This window comes from Ctenopharyngodon idella, chromosome 21 (genome assembly GCF_019924925.1).
Source record: "Ctenopharyngodon idella isolate HZGC_01 chromosome 21, HZGC01, whole genome shotgun sequence".
In the NCBI taxonomy this organism is placed as follows: domain Eukaryota; kingdom Metazoa; phylum Chordata; class Actinopteri; order Cypriniformes; family Xenocyprididae; genus Ctenopharyngodon; species Ctenopharyngodon idella.
This window is the reverse complement of record NC_067240.1, coordinates 20,581,761-20,598,641: the sequence shown is the minus strand read 5'-3', so window position 1 is coordinate 20,598,641 and position 16,881 is coordinate 20,581,761. Positions and strand designations below refer to the sequence as shown.

The 16,881-nt window shown below is 33.8% G+C and overlaps 1 protein-coding gene across 1 annotated transcript; it reads right to left on the bottom strand.

Annotated features, from left to right (window-relative positions):
• Window positions 1–540: 540 nt before the first annotated feature.
• On the bottom strand, window positions 541–13,473 carry slc13a5a (solute carrier family 13 member 5a). The gene is made up of 12 exons (XM_051876607.1): window positions 13,190–13,473; window positions 10,733–10,861; window positions 9,533–9,669; window positions 9,268–9,455; window positions 8,511–8,694; window positions 8,277–8,399; window positions 7,961–8,173; window positions 5,350–5,456; window positions 4,817–4,926; window positions 3,876–4,037; window positions 1,406–1,543; window positions 541–1,168 (listed from the first exon to the last, which is right to left on the bottom strand). The coding sequence occupies exons 1-12, from the start codon at window positions 13,298–13,300 to the stop codon at window positions 1,043–1,045; spliced, it is 1,728 nt and encodes a 575-aa protein (XP_051732567.1). The 5' UTR covers window positions 13,301–13,473; the 3' UTR covers window positions 541–1,042.
• Window positions 13,474–16,881: the final 3,408 nt, after the last annotated feature.

Sequence of the window (16,881 nt, the reverse complement as noted above, 5' to 3'; positions counted from 1 at the left end):
TACTTTTAGGGCGTAGTAGAAGTAGGCGAATTGGGACGCAGCACGTGACTATCACTATGAATGGAACTAAACCTAATGTAAATCATAAGATGTTCACCTACTTTTAATTTTCCTTTTGACAATAGATGTCACTAAATCTAATTTCGGCACATAAAATGGCTAGCTCTTTCTAATTTTAATACTTCGTCTGGTCATCACTCATCAATGTCCCAGTCATTGTCACTGACACTTGACACTTTTCCAATAAAATAAAATAAAACTGGTAACAGGAGCTTCTTTCAATAGCTACTCACAGAAATACAGCAACTATGTTTCCATTTCTACTGTTTCCTCATATGGGCCAAACAAATTGGATAAAACATAATAATCTTCTAAACGCATAGCTAAACTTTACAAATTGCCTGTAAATGCACAGTTTTTAAAGTGACATCTTCACTACAATCAATGTTTTATTTATAGTTCCTTTATAAATGTCCTAAAATTAATGTAAACAATCACAAAACAAAAGTGTATGGATTTAAAACATTTTCTATATGCAGGTGAAGGAACAAACAGTGTATTTAAATTTATTAGTAGGAAATACAGTAAAATACAACATTTCAATTTACATTATTAAATTACATTATTACATTGCAATAGTGAGAGTTTCAATTAATCTTGAACTGTAGATGATTGCACTATTCTGTCAAAACTGCCCTGCATGTCTAGTGTACATAGTTGTCCACTGTTTAGAGGTATATATTTGTTTTTAAAAACTTACACGGTATTTATATGATTTTAGCCTTTTGGCTTTCCACGTCTTCCTTTAAAGCTGCTTTTGAAGCAACTTTATTACATATTTTTTTTTTAAATGAAGTTATACAAATTTTCATTAAAAACAACAACTGAACTGCATAGTCACAGTACAAGTGAAGACACACTATCATCTCCAGTGAAACCAGCCACTGGCTCTGACCCTGCCTGGCCTCCTCAGTTGGAAACATGGTGAGAATAGTGCTGAATGGTGCAGTTTGACAGCAGATTGATGGTGGGATTCAGTCTCTCACACATCTGTAGTGTTTGCCCAGCTGGGAAAGGTATCTAAACTGAAGATAGCTCTGCCCCAGCTGTTAACGGCTAAGGTAATGGAGAGGATGCCGATGATATTCATGACAACCCCTGTCCTGGCCTGTGGATAAAAGTAATATTTGGATAACTGACATTATGAAAGTAAATAATTTAGTACCTTTATTATGTTAATAGTTTTACATTCACATCAACTTCAATTTTTTGATGTGATTCATTTCATTTCATTTCCAAAGCATTCAATTTCCATCAGATATCAGTGTGCATTTTTGATTTAATCATTCCCTGTAGTGTGACGGTTCATAATTTTAAAGAATATTTATTAATGGCCAACACTCACCATGTCAGACACTTTCAGGTATCCGTACGAGAAGACTATGGCGTTTGGAGGGGTGGCCACTGGGAGCATGAAGGCAAAAGAGGCACTGAGAGTGCAGGGGATCATAACATACAGAGGGTTGATACCTATAGACTGAGACTGACAAAAACAAAACAAGTTAGACCAGCTTCTTTTACCGAAACATATGGAATTGATTTTAATGCTACTTCATTTTTTCAATGTCAAAAGTGTCACAGGTTAATTTTTCCCAAACATTTTAAACATTGTATGGTCCCTTAGAAATATCTTTGAATAATAATTAATATATAAACGTATATACAAATTAATACATAGTTTATTTTCCAGATTTGTTTTTCTAAAGTTTTTCTCTGTTATATCTGAGCTTCCTAGGTGTTTAGTAGTGATGAGAGAAACAAAACATTTTGAAACTTTGAATTAATTGAACCAATTGCTTCACAAAATGATTCACTGTTTCGAAGCATTCGAAACGCCACACACTGGTGACGCCTGCTGGTCAGAACGGTGTAAATGCAAGGAGAACTCAAACAAAACATGCATAAAAACTCTTAAAAATGTAATTAAAAATGTATAAAAAAAAAAGAAGAAGAAAGAAATGTATAGAGAGATCATTCAACCACTGAATGTATATAGAGAGATCACTGAACCACTGAAATTTCGAACCATTTCGAAACCGTTATGACATAATAAAGCCTCATTTACTGAAATCACGTGACTTTGACAGTTTGATACGCACTCCGAATCACTGGTCAAAACAAATTTATTTATTTTTGTTTTTATTTTTAAACTAAAATGTATTTTAGTTTATTAAAAAAAAGCTGCATAAAGTTGCAAGTTTCCACTTCGTTCCTGCCTGAATGTAAGCACACATTTAAATATAATGTTAAATTTACAATAAAATAAAATCATTTCTTTATTGCCAAGTTTACTCAAACACACAAGGAATTTCGTCAGTGAACAAAAGCTTCCTATAATCACTGTCTGTATAATTGGCCAATGGTAGACAGGTGGAGTGATCAGAAAATATATTCATTATTGTTATATAGTCATTATTGTTGCAATTCTTTTTCATAATTCAAGAATCTCAAAACCTTCTACTTCTACAGTGATGTGGCTCTGTTCTCAAAGCTCAGTCATGGTACAGGTAACAAAGGAGAATGAACAACGCTGGCACAAACAGAGGAGCGTCTGGATATCTGCCTTCAGCAACGAGTGAATTAGCAAGGAAAGTTGAAAGCCCTCTTCCCCCAGTGCCCGTTTTTTCTCATTCTTCCTTTCTCTTTCTTTTTTCAACCAGACAACAATGACACATCTCCATGGTTCTCCCATATGAGCCACTTCAGCTTACAAATCCCTCCATTCACAGGCTCTTTTGCATAGGCTAATTCATGAGAAGAGGGCAGGATGTGCCAACCGCACAGCAAGAGACAAGAAAGGTGAAACCCAGTGATAGATTTATGGAAGAAGACGCTGTGCTTATAATTAAATATGTAAAAAAATAAATAAAAACCTTTTCACAATTACGCAACTTGTTCATTTGTGTCTGGTATAATATAAATGAGATAAACAGATAAATCTTTCAATCCTTGTAACAACGTGAGTATCTTGCTATTGCAAAATCATCATCAAACTATGTTGAAAATCATTAATAATATTTAAATCAGTGATTCAAATCTAAACATTGGACACTTCACCAGCTAAATAAATAAAATTAAGTTGCCATTAATGAACACAAACACACACACACACACACACACACACACACACACACACACACACAGAAAAAAAGCTTTTATGCTACCAAGGCTGCCTTTTTTTGATCATATGCAGTAAATATTGTATATACTTTTGTATTTTAATATATTTGAAAATTGTAATTGTAATTTTGTCCTGTAATGGCAATGCTGAATTTTCAGCAGCCATTACTCCAGTCAAAAGAACAGCATTTATTTGAAATAGAATTTTTACACAGTGTAAAAGTATTTACAGTGATGTTAATCAAAATATGTCATTGCCAAATAAAAGTATTAATTAAAATTACTTAAAAATATTAATTAATTACTTGAAATCTTACTGACTGCGAACTCATTCAGATTGTTTTTCTAATTTATATAATAAAAAAATAAATAAAAAAAACATCTAATTACTATTTACTCTTATTGCAAAGAACTGATACTTTTACATGGTGTAAATAGAATCTATTGCTATTTTCACCTAGTGTAAATAGCATATCGCTAAGAAAATGCTGCTACTGTTACTTAGTATAAATAGAATATATTGCTATTTTCACTTAGTGTAAATACCATCTATCGCTAAGAAAATATACTATTTTCACAGTGTAAATAGCATCTAATTGCTATTTACGCTTAGTGCAAATAGCCGCTGCCTTATTTATTTGTGAGCTTTGCAGTTGAAGAATGTAATTCATGGTGAATATTAGAAGTGTACGTACCATAGATGCAAGTATAGGCAGAAATAATGTTGCCGTGGCAACATTGCTGGTGCATTCAGTGAAGGTAGCTATCATCAGACACACGACAATGCCAATCGCCCAGGGAGGAATACTCTGAAGAGGTGACATCTGATCTCCAAGCCATTTTGATAGCCCTGAGTCCTGAGCATTGACCAAGATAAAAAAAAAAAAAGTTAATAAAAACAGAACACATGACATTTGAAGCTGACTTTTTATATGGTGTTTTATTAAGAACTGAAGGTTATCTTTAGTCTTTCTCAGGTCCTCTCATTAAGCAATATGTGTTGGTTTTCTAGCAGCTCCCTGTTCAAACCACCAAGAGGTGGGTGATATGACAGAAATCTTTACAATGATATAAGTCATTTTCAACTACAGTAAGGAACCATATCACAATAAAAGTGATTCTGCCTGAAATCTCAAGGTTTGGTGGTTTGGGTAGCCTTACGGGTGGGTCAACAGTGGAATTATAGATGGAATTACAGAAATTAATTACAGCTGTAATTGCATGCAGGTATTTATTAAATATAAACACAATGTACAAACATGTATGTACACAATAAATGCATTGAGACTTCAGACTTTTTAAGAATTTCGCTTGTGACAATGATCATGTTATAATTTTTTTAGAATCGCTTAGATTCGCTTTAAACAAAAGCAGTATTTAAATCTTTTAACAGAACAGTACATACCAATATTTGAATCTTTTAATAGAGCAATACAAACCAATATTTAAATATATTAATTGCCTAGACAACACTATAAATACAACATACTAGCAAGAACAATATTTGGAAGAACATTGTTATATATCATCATATCACCCAGTCTAAAACATGCTCTGTGGTAAAGCACTAAGGGCTATAAAAATATGTTTGACTTGACTATCAAACTTGACACATTTTGAAAAGCATTTGTTGTACCTCACTGCCCTTAGCCAGGGCAAAGCCTCCCCCCAGCAGCAGGACAATGCTCCATGGCATCTTCTTCTGTGTCACCTTCCATGTCAGCAAAGCTGGAGTCGGGCCACTTTCTTGATGGGGCATTGCAACAGTCATATGTATTCATGTTTATTTGTATTGATATTTTAATGAAAGAAAAAAACAACAACAACAACAAAGAAACAACAACAAAAATTCTCAACAGCACCTAATGTCATTAAAATAGAGAGGACAGGTAGATGATTATGCTATGATTATTACTATTTTTTTATATATAAAAAGGGCATTCAGATAGTGGGGAAAATCAAGATTTGTACTATGATTGTGCACAATGATACCAACAAATATAATTAAATAATTAAAAAATATGTATTTATATTTATATATATATATATATATATATATATATATATATATATATATATATATATATATATATAAGGCTATACTACAGTATCTACACTATCTAGCTTAATAGTCAAACAAGACATCAGTTAAGCAGGTGTTAAACTGACCTGTGTCAAAGCTCTGTGCTCTCCAGAAGCACAAACGTGGAGGTTTAGAAGGAAAAACAAAAAGCAGGGCAGCTACAAACATCGCCACTGTGGCATCTGTCACAAACCTGCACAGAGGTGAGCCATGAGGTTGAAGGAGGGGTTAAAAGTCACAACAGATGATTTGTTTTTACCTGGTTGTGTTTTAAAGGTCTTCAAATGAGATTATTCTTGCATTGCTGTTAAATGTTATTATATAGAAAAATATATTCTTCATAGTAATATAATATTAATCAAATATGGAATCCCTCATGAACTTTAAAAGTGTTTTTGTGCCCAGATTCTATTACGTTCTGTTCTCTTTTGGTTCAGACCTTTCACCCAGAGAGAATCCCAGTGTTTTCACAGTTTTAAATCCTTAATATCTTAGCATGTGACCGTCATCAGGAAATGTACACAAATGTTGTTTGCAATGTGGGGAAACTCCATTCACATTTTTGCTGGACATTTGACCTACAAATATAGGAACACGCCACAGCTGATAACAGGAGAACATGCTGTGTGCGTTAAGCAATGGTTCAAACTGACAGCTGAAATTTCTGTTACTTCCTTCAGTTTTAGAGGCATTTTGCCCATATATCTGAGGTCATTCTTAATGTTTTTTCAACATTATGTCTATTATGTGATGTTTTTGTAAAGTATAGAGGATGCTTAAAACTGAAAATTGTTTGGAGTTTGTTTACCGTCAAAGGGTATCAAAGGACATTTCATTTCACCGTGACAAAATTTTGCACAAAATATAATTGTTTCATTACAATTAATGATAAGCAGGGTTTGAGAAAAAAAATCAAGCTACGTTTTAAAGTGATGTTACTTTGCAAAGTTATTATTATTATTGTTATTATTTTACAATTTTCTGAAGAAAATGAGCATGCTGTCCTTGCAAATATTGCCTCCACAATAATGAGCATCATTTTAATGGTAAAAGACTGTAAAACTGCCACAGTAAAAACCTGTTAATTGGTTAACAGTAAGTTTTTACCTCAGCTTGAGGAAAAGCTATTTGTGATGAACTTTGATTCTACATCTGGCTTTCTTGTTACCATCTCATTACCATGTTTTTATAGTGGTTGTCAGTGTATGATTGACCTACAGTTGCAAGTAAAAGTACTTGAACCACTTGCAGAATCTGTGAAAATGTGCAAAATTTTAACAAAATAAGAGAGATCATACAAAATGCATGTTATTTTTTATTTAGTACTGTCCTGACTAAGATATTTTACATAAAAGATGTTTACATATAATCCATAAGACAAAAAAAAAAAAAAAAATAGCTGAATTTATTAAAATGACCCAGTTCAAAAGTTTGTGAACCATTGATTCTTAATACTGTGTGTGGTTACCTGGATGATCTATGACTGTTTTTTTTTTTTTTTTTTTTTTTTTTTTTTTTGTGTGATGGTTGTTCATGAGTCCCTTGTTTATTCTGAGCAGTTAAACTGAGCTCTGTTCTTCAGAAAAAAATCTCCAGGTCCCAAAAATTCTTCAGTTTTCCACTTTACAACAGTGACTAAATGATTTTGAGATCCATCTGTTCACATGGAGGACAGCTGAGGGACTCAAATACAACTATTAAAAAAGGTTCAAATATTCACTGATGCTTCAGAAGGAAACACGATGCATTAAAAGTCGGGGGGTGAAAACTTTTGAACAGGATGAAGAGGTCCAAATTTTTCTTATTTCGCTTAAATATAATTATTTTTTCAATTAGTACTGCCCTTCGGAAGCAACAGAAGATACTTGCATGTTTCCCGGAAGACAAATTAAATACAATTTACCTTGATCTTCAAATTCCAAATGTTTTCACCCCCCATCTATTAATGCATCATGTTTTTTTCTGGAGCATCAGTGAATGTTTGAACCTTTTATAAAAGTTGTGTTTGAGTCCCTCAGTTGTCCTCAGTGTGAAAAGACGGATCTCAAAATCATTCAGTCACTGCTGTAAAGGGTTCAAATATGCAAATAATGCTGGAAAAATGAAGAATCTGCAGGACCTGGAGATTTTTTCTGAAGAACAGAGCTCAGTTTAACTGCTCAGGACAAACAAGGGACTCATGAACAACCATCACAAAAAAAACAAAACAAAAAAAAAAACAGTCATCGATCATCCAAGTAAGCACACACAGTATTAAGAATTAATGGTTCACATACTTATGAATGGGGTTATTTTAATAAATTCAGCTATTTTTTTTTTTTTTTTTTTTGTCTTGTGGATTATATGTAAACATCGTTTATGTAAAATATCTTACTCAGGACAGTACTAAATAAAAAAATGACATGCATTTTGTATTATCTCCCTTATTTTGTTAAAATTATTAACATTTTCACAGATTCTGCAAGTGGTTCACATACTTTTTCTTGCAACTGTATATACAGCTTAAAATATTGTATATAATAATTGTATATATAGCTTAAAAATGTACTAAAACACCTGTTCTCAACAAACTGCATGTTTTCAGGTATCATTCATATTTGTAGCACAAAATGAGCAATAGTATTAGTGACGCTTGCTTTATCCAACACCACTAAAATGGTTTCCGTGTCTTATCAGTGACAGTGTTTTCATGCTTACTCTTTTTCAGCATTGAAAAAGCCTGTTGCCCAGCCATCCACAAAGCCTGGATCACGAGTGAACCAAAGCACCACCAGGAGGATGAAGATGGCAAGGACACTCAGCTCCCCAAAGGTCATGGGACCAAGACTCCGGTGCTCCTCTTTGATTATATTATAGGCAGCAATCTCCTTCTCTGTCTTCACCGTCCCACAGCCCCATGTCTTTCTGAAGCTTCATTTAAACATTAAATGTTAGGATAACCTAGTGTATATTATGTGATAGAATAAGCATATATTATGCAGCAGAGTTTGATTAATTAGGAAAGGACACTCACTTTATACCCAGGTACACAATCTGTAGCCACAGCCAAGCCAGTAAGAGCATGATGATCATGTTGGGGAAGGCAAATCCAAACCATGATGCAAAGTTTATGACGTCATTGTTGTCTGGGAATAGTCTGTAGGTCAAACAAATGTTGCTTTAATATGCTAATTACAAGGTAAGCAAAAGGTAAGAATGTAATATGGTATGTGGAGGTGTAGGTGTAAATCCGGGTAAGTGTACCTACTGGCTCATCTGTCCCATAAGAACGAGGTTTGGTCCAGTGCCTGTGAGTGTGGCTGTCCCACCAATGCTGGCTGCATAGCACACACATAGCGTCAGGCCTTTACACATTTTTAGTTTTACTTCTGCGTCTCGAGAATGCTGTTCTGTGTCGGATTCAATTGTGAAGCTGTGGCCATTGGGAACCTCTGAGGACAATAATACAGAAGTTTTGGTACATTTTATAAAACTTGAAACCTTTACATCTCGCCTGTACAAAAAATGAATATGCCATTAGATTGCGCTGAGAAACTTGAAGATGTTAAATATTTTTAAATGATACCAGTAAACTTTGGCAGCACAAAAATACTAAAAAAAAAAAAATGTCTTAGGGTTACGCACTGTATGTAACCCTGGTACCCTGAGAAGGGAAACGAGATGCTGGGTCATTTGCTGAAGCTATGTGTATGTTAATACCCACTATGCCATGCTGATCAATGCCTGTCTGTGTGCTGTGAAGGTCACCAAGCACAATCTTGCCAGGCTTAAGCACTGAAGGACTCGATGGGCCTCGACCCAGAGTAACCTAAATGCATCAGCAACCAATTATGGCGCATCCTGTGACAATACAGCCTTGGTCCTTCAAATTAAAATATTATAAAATAAAATAAAATATTAAAATAACACTAGTTAGAACCATAAATCAGCATAGTTTTAAAAAAGTGCATACGATCTTTTATGTCTGAACTGGGTGGACATATATCTTCAGGACTATTTCTCACCCTGGGTTTCAGTTTGTTTCTCAGTACTTTTCTCTTCATTCTCTGGAATGGTGGTCTGCTCTGGTTCTGCTGTGTTGTTGAGCTGCTCGAGCACAGCTTGAACGATGGGCACCATCATGGCTGTTGTGGCCGTGTTACTGATCCACATGGAGAGTAAGGCCGTTACGCACATAAAGCCAAGCATCAGCCTGCAGAAAGGTAGAAGAGGTATTACTGATACTGCTGTTTTCAATGAGAATATTCCCAGAAGATTTTAATTGCTTACAGAGCTGGTCGTACGCCCATGATGAGCAACACCCGGAGTGCGATTCTCTTATGTAGGTTCCAGTGTTCGACAGCTATAGCCACCATCAGTCCACCCAGAAACAGCATGTTGGCGTCCTTCAGGTACTGCATACACACCTATCATACAGATATCAGATATTTGGGATGCAAAGTTTGAGTCACATACATAATGAAGCACTGCAAATAATAATTTTAAAAAGTTTACAGTAATGTAGGACTAACACAGTAAACCATCAAAAAAAAAAAAAAAACATCTGTATAAAGATCTTAATTAGTTCACTCAAAAATGAAAATTCTGTCATTAATTACTCACCCTCATGTTGTTCCAAAATTGTAAGACTTTCGTTCATCATCTTCAGAACACAAATTAATATCTTTCTGATGAAATCTGAGGGCTTTCCCTCCATTGACAGTTACACAACTGCCAATGTGACGCTACAAAAAGTCCACAAAGAGATTGTAAAACTAATCCATATTGAGTGGTTTAGTCCACATTTTCTGAAGAGACTTGATCACTTTATATGATGAACAGATTTAATTTTGCTCACATATAAGCATTGATCAGCGAACGTAAACAGATGCTCAACCGAACCTGCTTGACGTGTGAGAACAAACCTCTTTGGTTCTTGCGGAAGCTCCAATACACAAGAGAACGAAACTCATTCGTTCTCACGCGTCAAGCAAACATGTTTGAGCTTCTGTTTACCACAACTGATGTGTGAGTTGATGAATGTATATATGTGAATTAAACCCTAAATTCAATCTGTTCATCATATAAAGTGATCGTGTCTCCAGGAAATTTGGACTAAACTGCTCAATTCATATGGATTAGTTTTACGTTCTCTTTATGAACATTTTAAAGCATCAAAGTGGTAGTTACGTAGACTGTCAATGGAGGGACAGAAAGCTCTCAGATTTATTAAAAAAGATCTTCATTTGTGTTCCGAAGATGAACGAAAGTCTTACAGGTTTGGAATGATGAAGGTGAGTAAATAATGACAGAATTTTCATCTTTGGGTGAACTTTCCCTTTATGATGATAAAAGCATAATGAAGAAACAGAATGAGTGGAAATGAGTGGTGTATAGTTAAAAAAGAAAGTTATATGTTAGAGTAAGAGACATTAATGAAGGTAAAGTCAGTTATACTAATAGGATGACTTTGGTTGACCTGAAACCTACATCTTTGGACTCCATGATTCTGAAGAGTGGAAAGAGCACAACAGGCAGAAGAGCAGTGATAGCCAGTGGTAGCACCTCTGTACACCAGTACACTGCCATCAGTGCAACTACATAGGCACATCCAGCCTCCTGCAGATGAAAAACAGAACACAGCGAAGAATATGAATATATAAATAATTTATAAATCAAAAGTTTGTAGTCATTAAGTTTTATTTAAATAACACTGAAGAGTAATGGCTGCTAAAAATTCAGCTTTGCCATCACAGGAATAAATAACATTTTAAAATACTGAAATAGAAAACAGTTATTTTAAATTGTCATAATATTTTGCAATATTACAGTTTTAGATAAAATAAATGCAGCCTTGGTGAACATACAGTAGTGGCCAAAAGTACACTGTAAAAAATGAATGTGATTTTAACAGTAAAATATTGTAAAAACGCTACGGAAAAAAATTGTAAATAGGTTAACAGTAAGTTCCAGTACTATATACAGGGAAAAACTGTAAAAGCTCTTACCAGACATTTTATGTAATTTTCACAGTAAAATGCTGTAAATTTTAAAATTTTTAGAAGTAAAAAAGAACAAATCAATGTATAATTTACAGTCAAAAACTGTAAACTGATATTCCCACAATTCCCTGTGTGACACTCCACATTTAAAAGTATTTTGTTTAAAAAATCATGTTTCTTAATAGTTTTTGTTATCAGTTATGTACATTAGGGTTTTATATCACATCTTCTGTTGTTTAATTAATGTTTATTGCATTATGTAAATGTTGTGGGTTACCATGATGGTGTTTTGCGTTTGCGTGAATGACTCTTTGCACCCTCTTTACATTAGTATATACTTCAGCTCGTGGAAAAGTTTTTTGTGCTGAACTCTGATTCTTCATGTGGCTTTCTCTTTTACCACCTGCATTATTATGGTGGTTGTCAGTATATGTTAAAGGTACAAAACAGATTTTAGTAGTAGTGTGCATTGTTGAATTTACTTGCTTACATTCAAATTTTCTTGTTTGTAAATTACAGTTTTATACTGTAAAATTGACAGTTTGTTCTGTAAATGTGTTTACAGTTTTTACAACCACAGCTGCCAAAATTATTTTGTAAAAACTACGGAATATTTTTTACAGTGTAATGTCTGGAGGGGATATTTGTTTAATGACCCACGAGTTTGATTAAACCAACAAAATATGAGGGAAATATTTTATATTATTTTTCAAATATTTTAAACATAAGTGAAGAACACAATACTAAACTTGGTTACGGTATTTATCTGACAAAATTATTTAGCAATAAAAAAAGGCAAACTACAGCTAAAGTAATTTTTTGTTCTATGCACACACATTTCTATGTCGGCACAATTTGGTATGTTACGTTGCGTTATCACATAAAAAAATGGAGTCCAAGCGCAACTGCACAATAAGCATACAAAATCTTTAACAACTTTGTAATATTATTTGAATAAAGAGTGAAGATGTAATTTTTCCTATTGGTTTGACAACACTTTTGGCCACTATCTAGCTGTGTATATTCATATTTGAAGGTGGTCCCATGCAATAAGATCATTACATTTGGGGTCCTTAGTATGAAAAAAAAAAGAAAAAAAAAAAAAAATTCTGGAATAAGGAGTTTATCCAAACACTGTTAAACTTTTCATCTTAGTAACACAAAATTGTAAAGTGTAACTGTTGGCATTGTTTTATGCATTTCTAGGCATACTTAGATGCTAGCTTATATGCTTTGATTTAAGAAGGACCTGAGGTGCAAAGTTCCTTTCATTACTCAGTCACTCAGAAACACAATAAATCACAACACATTAAAAAGGTCTGATAAAGATCAGATATGTGTCAAAATAATGCCATAAAGATATTAATATATTACACATTATAAAATTATGAAACATAGGCTGTCAACTTTTTATGACCTGCACCTGCATGCTGCCCCTGCGAATGAGAACTTATCCAGCCACATATTTGTTGTTGTTGTTTTAAAGTGATTTTGTAATAAATAAATAAATAAATAATGTTTACGAAGTAGGCTAACTAAATCAGCTTGTTCTATCATTTTGTTTCTATAAGATTTTAGACTGTCTTATAATTGGTAGCACGAAAAAGACAAACAAAAACATTTTGTCAGCAAAGGGTTAAGACAAAAATAGGGCATTGTGTGTTTGTGGTGAAGGAATGTGTCGCCCCCAGTGTCACGCATGGTCTCGTACCCTTACTCTCCAAGGCACAGAGAAATCCGGCTGAAAGAACATTGAAAGATGTGTAAAAAGTCCAACTCTGAGTCTTTCTCGACTCTCTTTGACATGTTTTAGACACACTTGACTGTCAAATCACTCACTGACCAGTGGGAACGACACAGCACTCGTAAAAGTATTGTGGATCTTCAGCTTTTCAGTTAAGCACATTATTGCATTATTTTACATGCATCATAAAATTAGACTCACCTTTGTTCCAATGACAAGTGGCAAAGGAAGGAGAAGGAACGGGGTGCAAAAGAGAATCAGTCTATTTTTCACCCTCCATATAAAGTTCAGTATACGTGAAGCCATCATCATCGGCTTAGGATAACTTTACACAGAAAAATCCGAACGGAGGGAAACTGCGCAAACTTCTGTGAACTGATCTGTGGACAGTGCATGAGCCCTCTCTCTCTCTCTCTCTCTCTCTCTCTCTCTCTCTCTCTCTCTCTCTCTATCACACACACACACAGACACACACACAGCGCCGCACAAACTGGAGCGCATAATTAATCGAGTGCGAGGTTTATACCTTGCCGTTCTCAATTCTTAAATATTAACCTATGAATTTCATCACCAAAGCTTCGTCAGCATACCTTACTTGTCACTCGAGTGTATTTTCAGTCAATCACATGTGTAGGTCTAGTTTATTAATAATAGACCACTGACAAACGATTTCTTGGATAATCACCTTAATTATACATTAAAAAAGTAATAGGCTATAATTTATTCAACAACTTTAATGATGGTCAACGTTTTAGAGAATTTTTGTCGGTGCCTTTGTAAAAAATACATAAAAAAAAAAAAAAAAAAAAACTTTTTTTCAATTATTGGCAGTGGCCTATGCAAATGCGTGTAAAGTTAGTGATGGCAGTGGCTTATCTTTTGTCCAGCAACGAAAAGCGTTCGAGTGGTCCAATGTTGCTAGGTTACTTCCTCAGGCTAGACTTCTATTCACGCGCATTTCTGTCAGTAGTAGCCTATACATTTTGTGTAAAATATCTACATTTTAAGCCAAATTAAAAAAAATAATAATAATAAAAAAAAAATAATAATAAATAATAATAATAATAATAATAATAATACTTGCAGTAGTCTATGTAAATGCGTGTAATAAATTATGGCAGTAGCTTCTTATCTTTTGTCCAGCAACGAAGCGTTCGAGTAGCCTAATGTTGGTTACCTCCTCAGGCTCGACTTCTATTCGCGGGCGAACTTCTGTGGTTAATGAAATGTTTGAAACGTTGTTGACACGTATGCTCAAATGTAATTATTTTGTTTAGATTTACTTATGGCAAGCAAGCACTGACCCCGACAGAATTCGATATAGACCGGATTCATGTTGCCGATTTACTGTACAGGCCTAAAGTTGCACTGAGGGTTGAAGTTTTCTTGGTTATAATAACTTTAATTAACATTAACAGAAATGTCAATAAAATATAGCTATTTTCTGTCTTCTCAACAGATCCCGGTAGTACCCTCACGGACCCCTGGTTCTAATATCTGCTCACAAAAGCACAGTGTTTAAGAGCTTCTTCTATCTTTGACATCTCCTTTACTGTTCACAAATCCCGAAATTCATGATTGATAGTTCTTATAAAGGTCTTTGAAAGCAAGGGACTGCAGCCTAAATGAACTAGGAAGGTGAGATTGGATGGGGGAGAGCAAGGAGAAGACAAAGATGTGTTCTTGTCTGAGTAGAGTTAAATGACAGAGAGATAAACAGAGGGTATACACAGCTGAAACTCTACACAGAACCAGCAGGGAGTCAGACTCACAGACCTGCTGAGAGACTGATAATAGTTCTCTGTGTGTGTGAGAGAGAGAGAGAGAGAGAGAGAGAGAGAGAGAGAGAGAATGAGGTTTCCTTAAATCAGTGAGTTGTGGGAAATCCTGATGAAGCCAGGTTTTGTATTTCAGGTGAGCTTTTTGCTGCTGCTAGGCTCTAAAAACAATAACATAAAGTAAAACATTAATGACAAGACTGATCAGAACAGTCATAAAGGAATCGTTTATTTATTATACAGCCAAATTGTGTAATAAAAGAAAGTTAAAGTGGTGGATCAAACTCGACTTTGGACAGGTTTGATTTAATCCCCGATAGTCACAAATGCATACAAGGACATCTTCATGTTTTATAGATTTACAGCATGGAATTGTGAAATATTTAAAAGACAAAACAAAGACAATACAAAGTACAGCATAATGTCAAGGGAACACTAAACCAAATCCAAGTCTCTTTTGGGATTTTTTGGTCATTCTTCTTGTCAAAATTGTTCATCTGGTATATAACTAGAATAATACTCCTATTCAATTCTAATTGGATTCAAATGAATGAATTCATAATGTAGAATTGGAGCTAAAACTGGAATTTGAAGTTCAGCTAACAAAAACATTTAAGAATGTTTTGCTAACGTTCCCATTAAGTTATGACGTTATTTCTCTAAACATTCAAAACATGTTTTTTAAAAAAAAAAAATTAAAAAACTTTTTTTTTTCTAGTGAAATATGTAATCTTTTTGCTCAGCTTTGCTCAGTTATGCTTAGTAAAATGTTTTATGTTTTAAAATGTTTTCCAAGTAGCCTGTATTATTGAGATCATAAGTTTACATACAGCCTGCATAATCTGCAAAATGTTAATAATTCTTAATAATAATAATCATAATAAGAGGAATAATTGAAATTACATTTTGATTTCTATTTAGTACTTCCCTGAATAACATGTTTCACACAACACATGTTTACATATGGTCCACAAGACAAAATATATAGTTGATTTTACACAAATGACAGTTAATCTGCCCACTGTTCTTCAGAAAAATCCTCCAGGTCCTGCACATTCTTTAGATAACTTATGTAGCTTCTGAAGGGCAATACTAAAAAATAAGATATTTAAACAAAATTGGAACAATTTCCACCAATCATCCAAATTTTACAACCCCTGGCTTTTAATGTAGTTTTGCCTTGAACGTCAGTGAATGTTTGCAGCTTTTTATCATCCAGGTAACAACACACAGTAGCTATTAAGAATTATATGTAAACTTTTGAATGTAAAATCAGTTACTATTATTTGTGTAATTTCAGTTATTATTTTGTCTTGTGGTCTATTTAAACATCTGTAATGTGAAATGGCTTATTTTAAAATAGAAGTACTGAATAAAGACAAAATAATCCCTATTTTTTTTATTTTTATTTTTTTTAATTATTAACATTTTGCAGATTCTGCATGAATAAACTTTTGACTTCAGTTGTACATTTATTTAATGTTGCCTTTCAAATTACTTTTGGTGCAATAAAAAATCCTAGTTTATTTTTCTTGCTCAAGACACATTAGAGAAAGTATTAAAAAAAAAAAAAATCATTTAAACACATTTTATTGAATCATTCTGAATTTGCAAAAATTGCTTTTTTAATATTTACTTGAAAACCTATGAATCATAGAACCGGGCCTGCTGTAAATCCTTTAAAACCTTCAATCTCTCAATTCCCTAGCTCGAAGGTTCTCTAAAAGTTATGAAAAAAACTTTCTTACAGTAACATAAATAAAATATTTGTTCACAGTTATCTGGTCTTTATGTTCTCAAAAAGTCCTTACATCATTCATGGAACATTTTTACCTGAAACATTTAGTTGGATATTTGCCTAATGTTTTTTAATTTGTTACTAGTTTGAGAATGTGCAGAGAACAACCAAAAGTAACATTCCAATTATGTTTGTAAAATTATCAGATGGAGTGTTCCCTTGAAGACTCAAAAACATAATTTTTCAAAGGTTTTATTTTATTTATTTCAATGATTTTTCGTGGTTTTCCATGGCCGTGTATTACTATATCAATGGTTTGAGCGCTTTGACTAGAGCAATTATGAGACAGTTGTAAATTAAACAAAGATTATTGGAGT

What these genes read in the sequence shown, in the direction of transcription:
- slc13a5a (XM_051876607.1), bottom strand. Translation starts at nt 13,300, where the DNA reads ATGATGATGGCTTCACGTATACTGAACTTTATATGGAGGGTGAAAAAT. An exon ending in CTTATGGGACAGATGAGCCA is followed by an intron (nt 8,400 to 8,510) that starts GTAGGTACACTT and finishes TTTGACCTACAG; the next exon opens with ACTATTCCCAGACAACAATG. An exon ending in AGCACAGAGCTTTGACACAG is followed by an intron (nt 4,927 to 5,349) that starts GTCAGTTTAACA and finishes TGCCCCATCAAG; the next exon opens with AAAGTGGCCCGACTCCAGCT.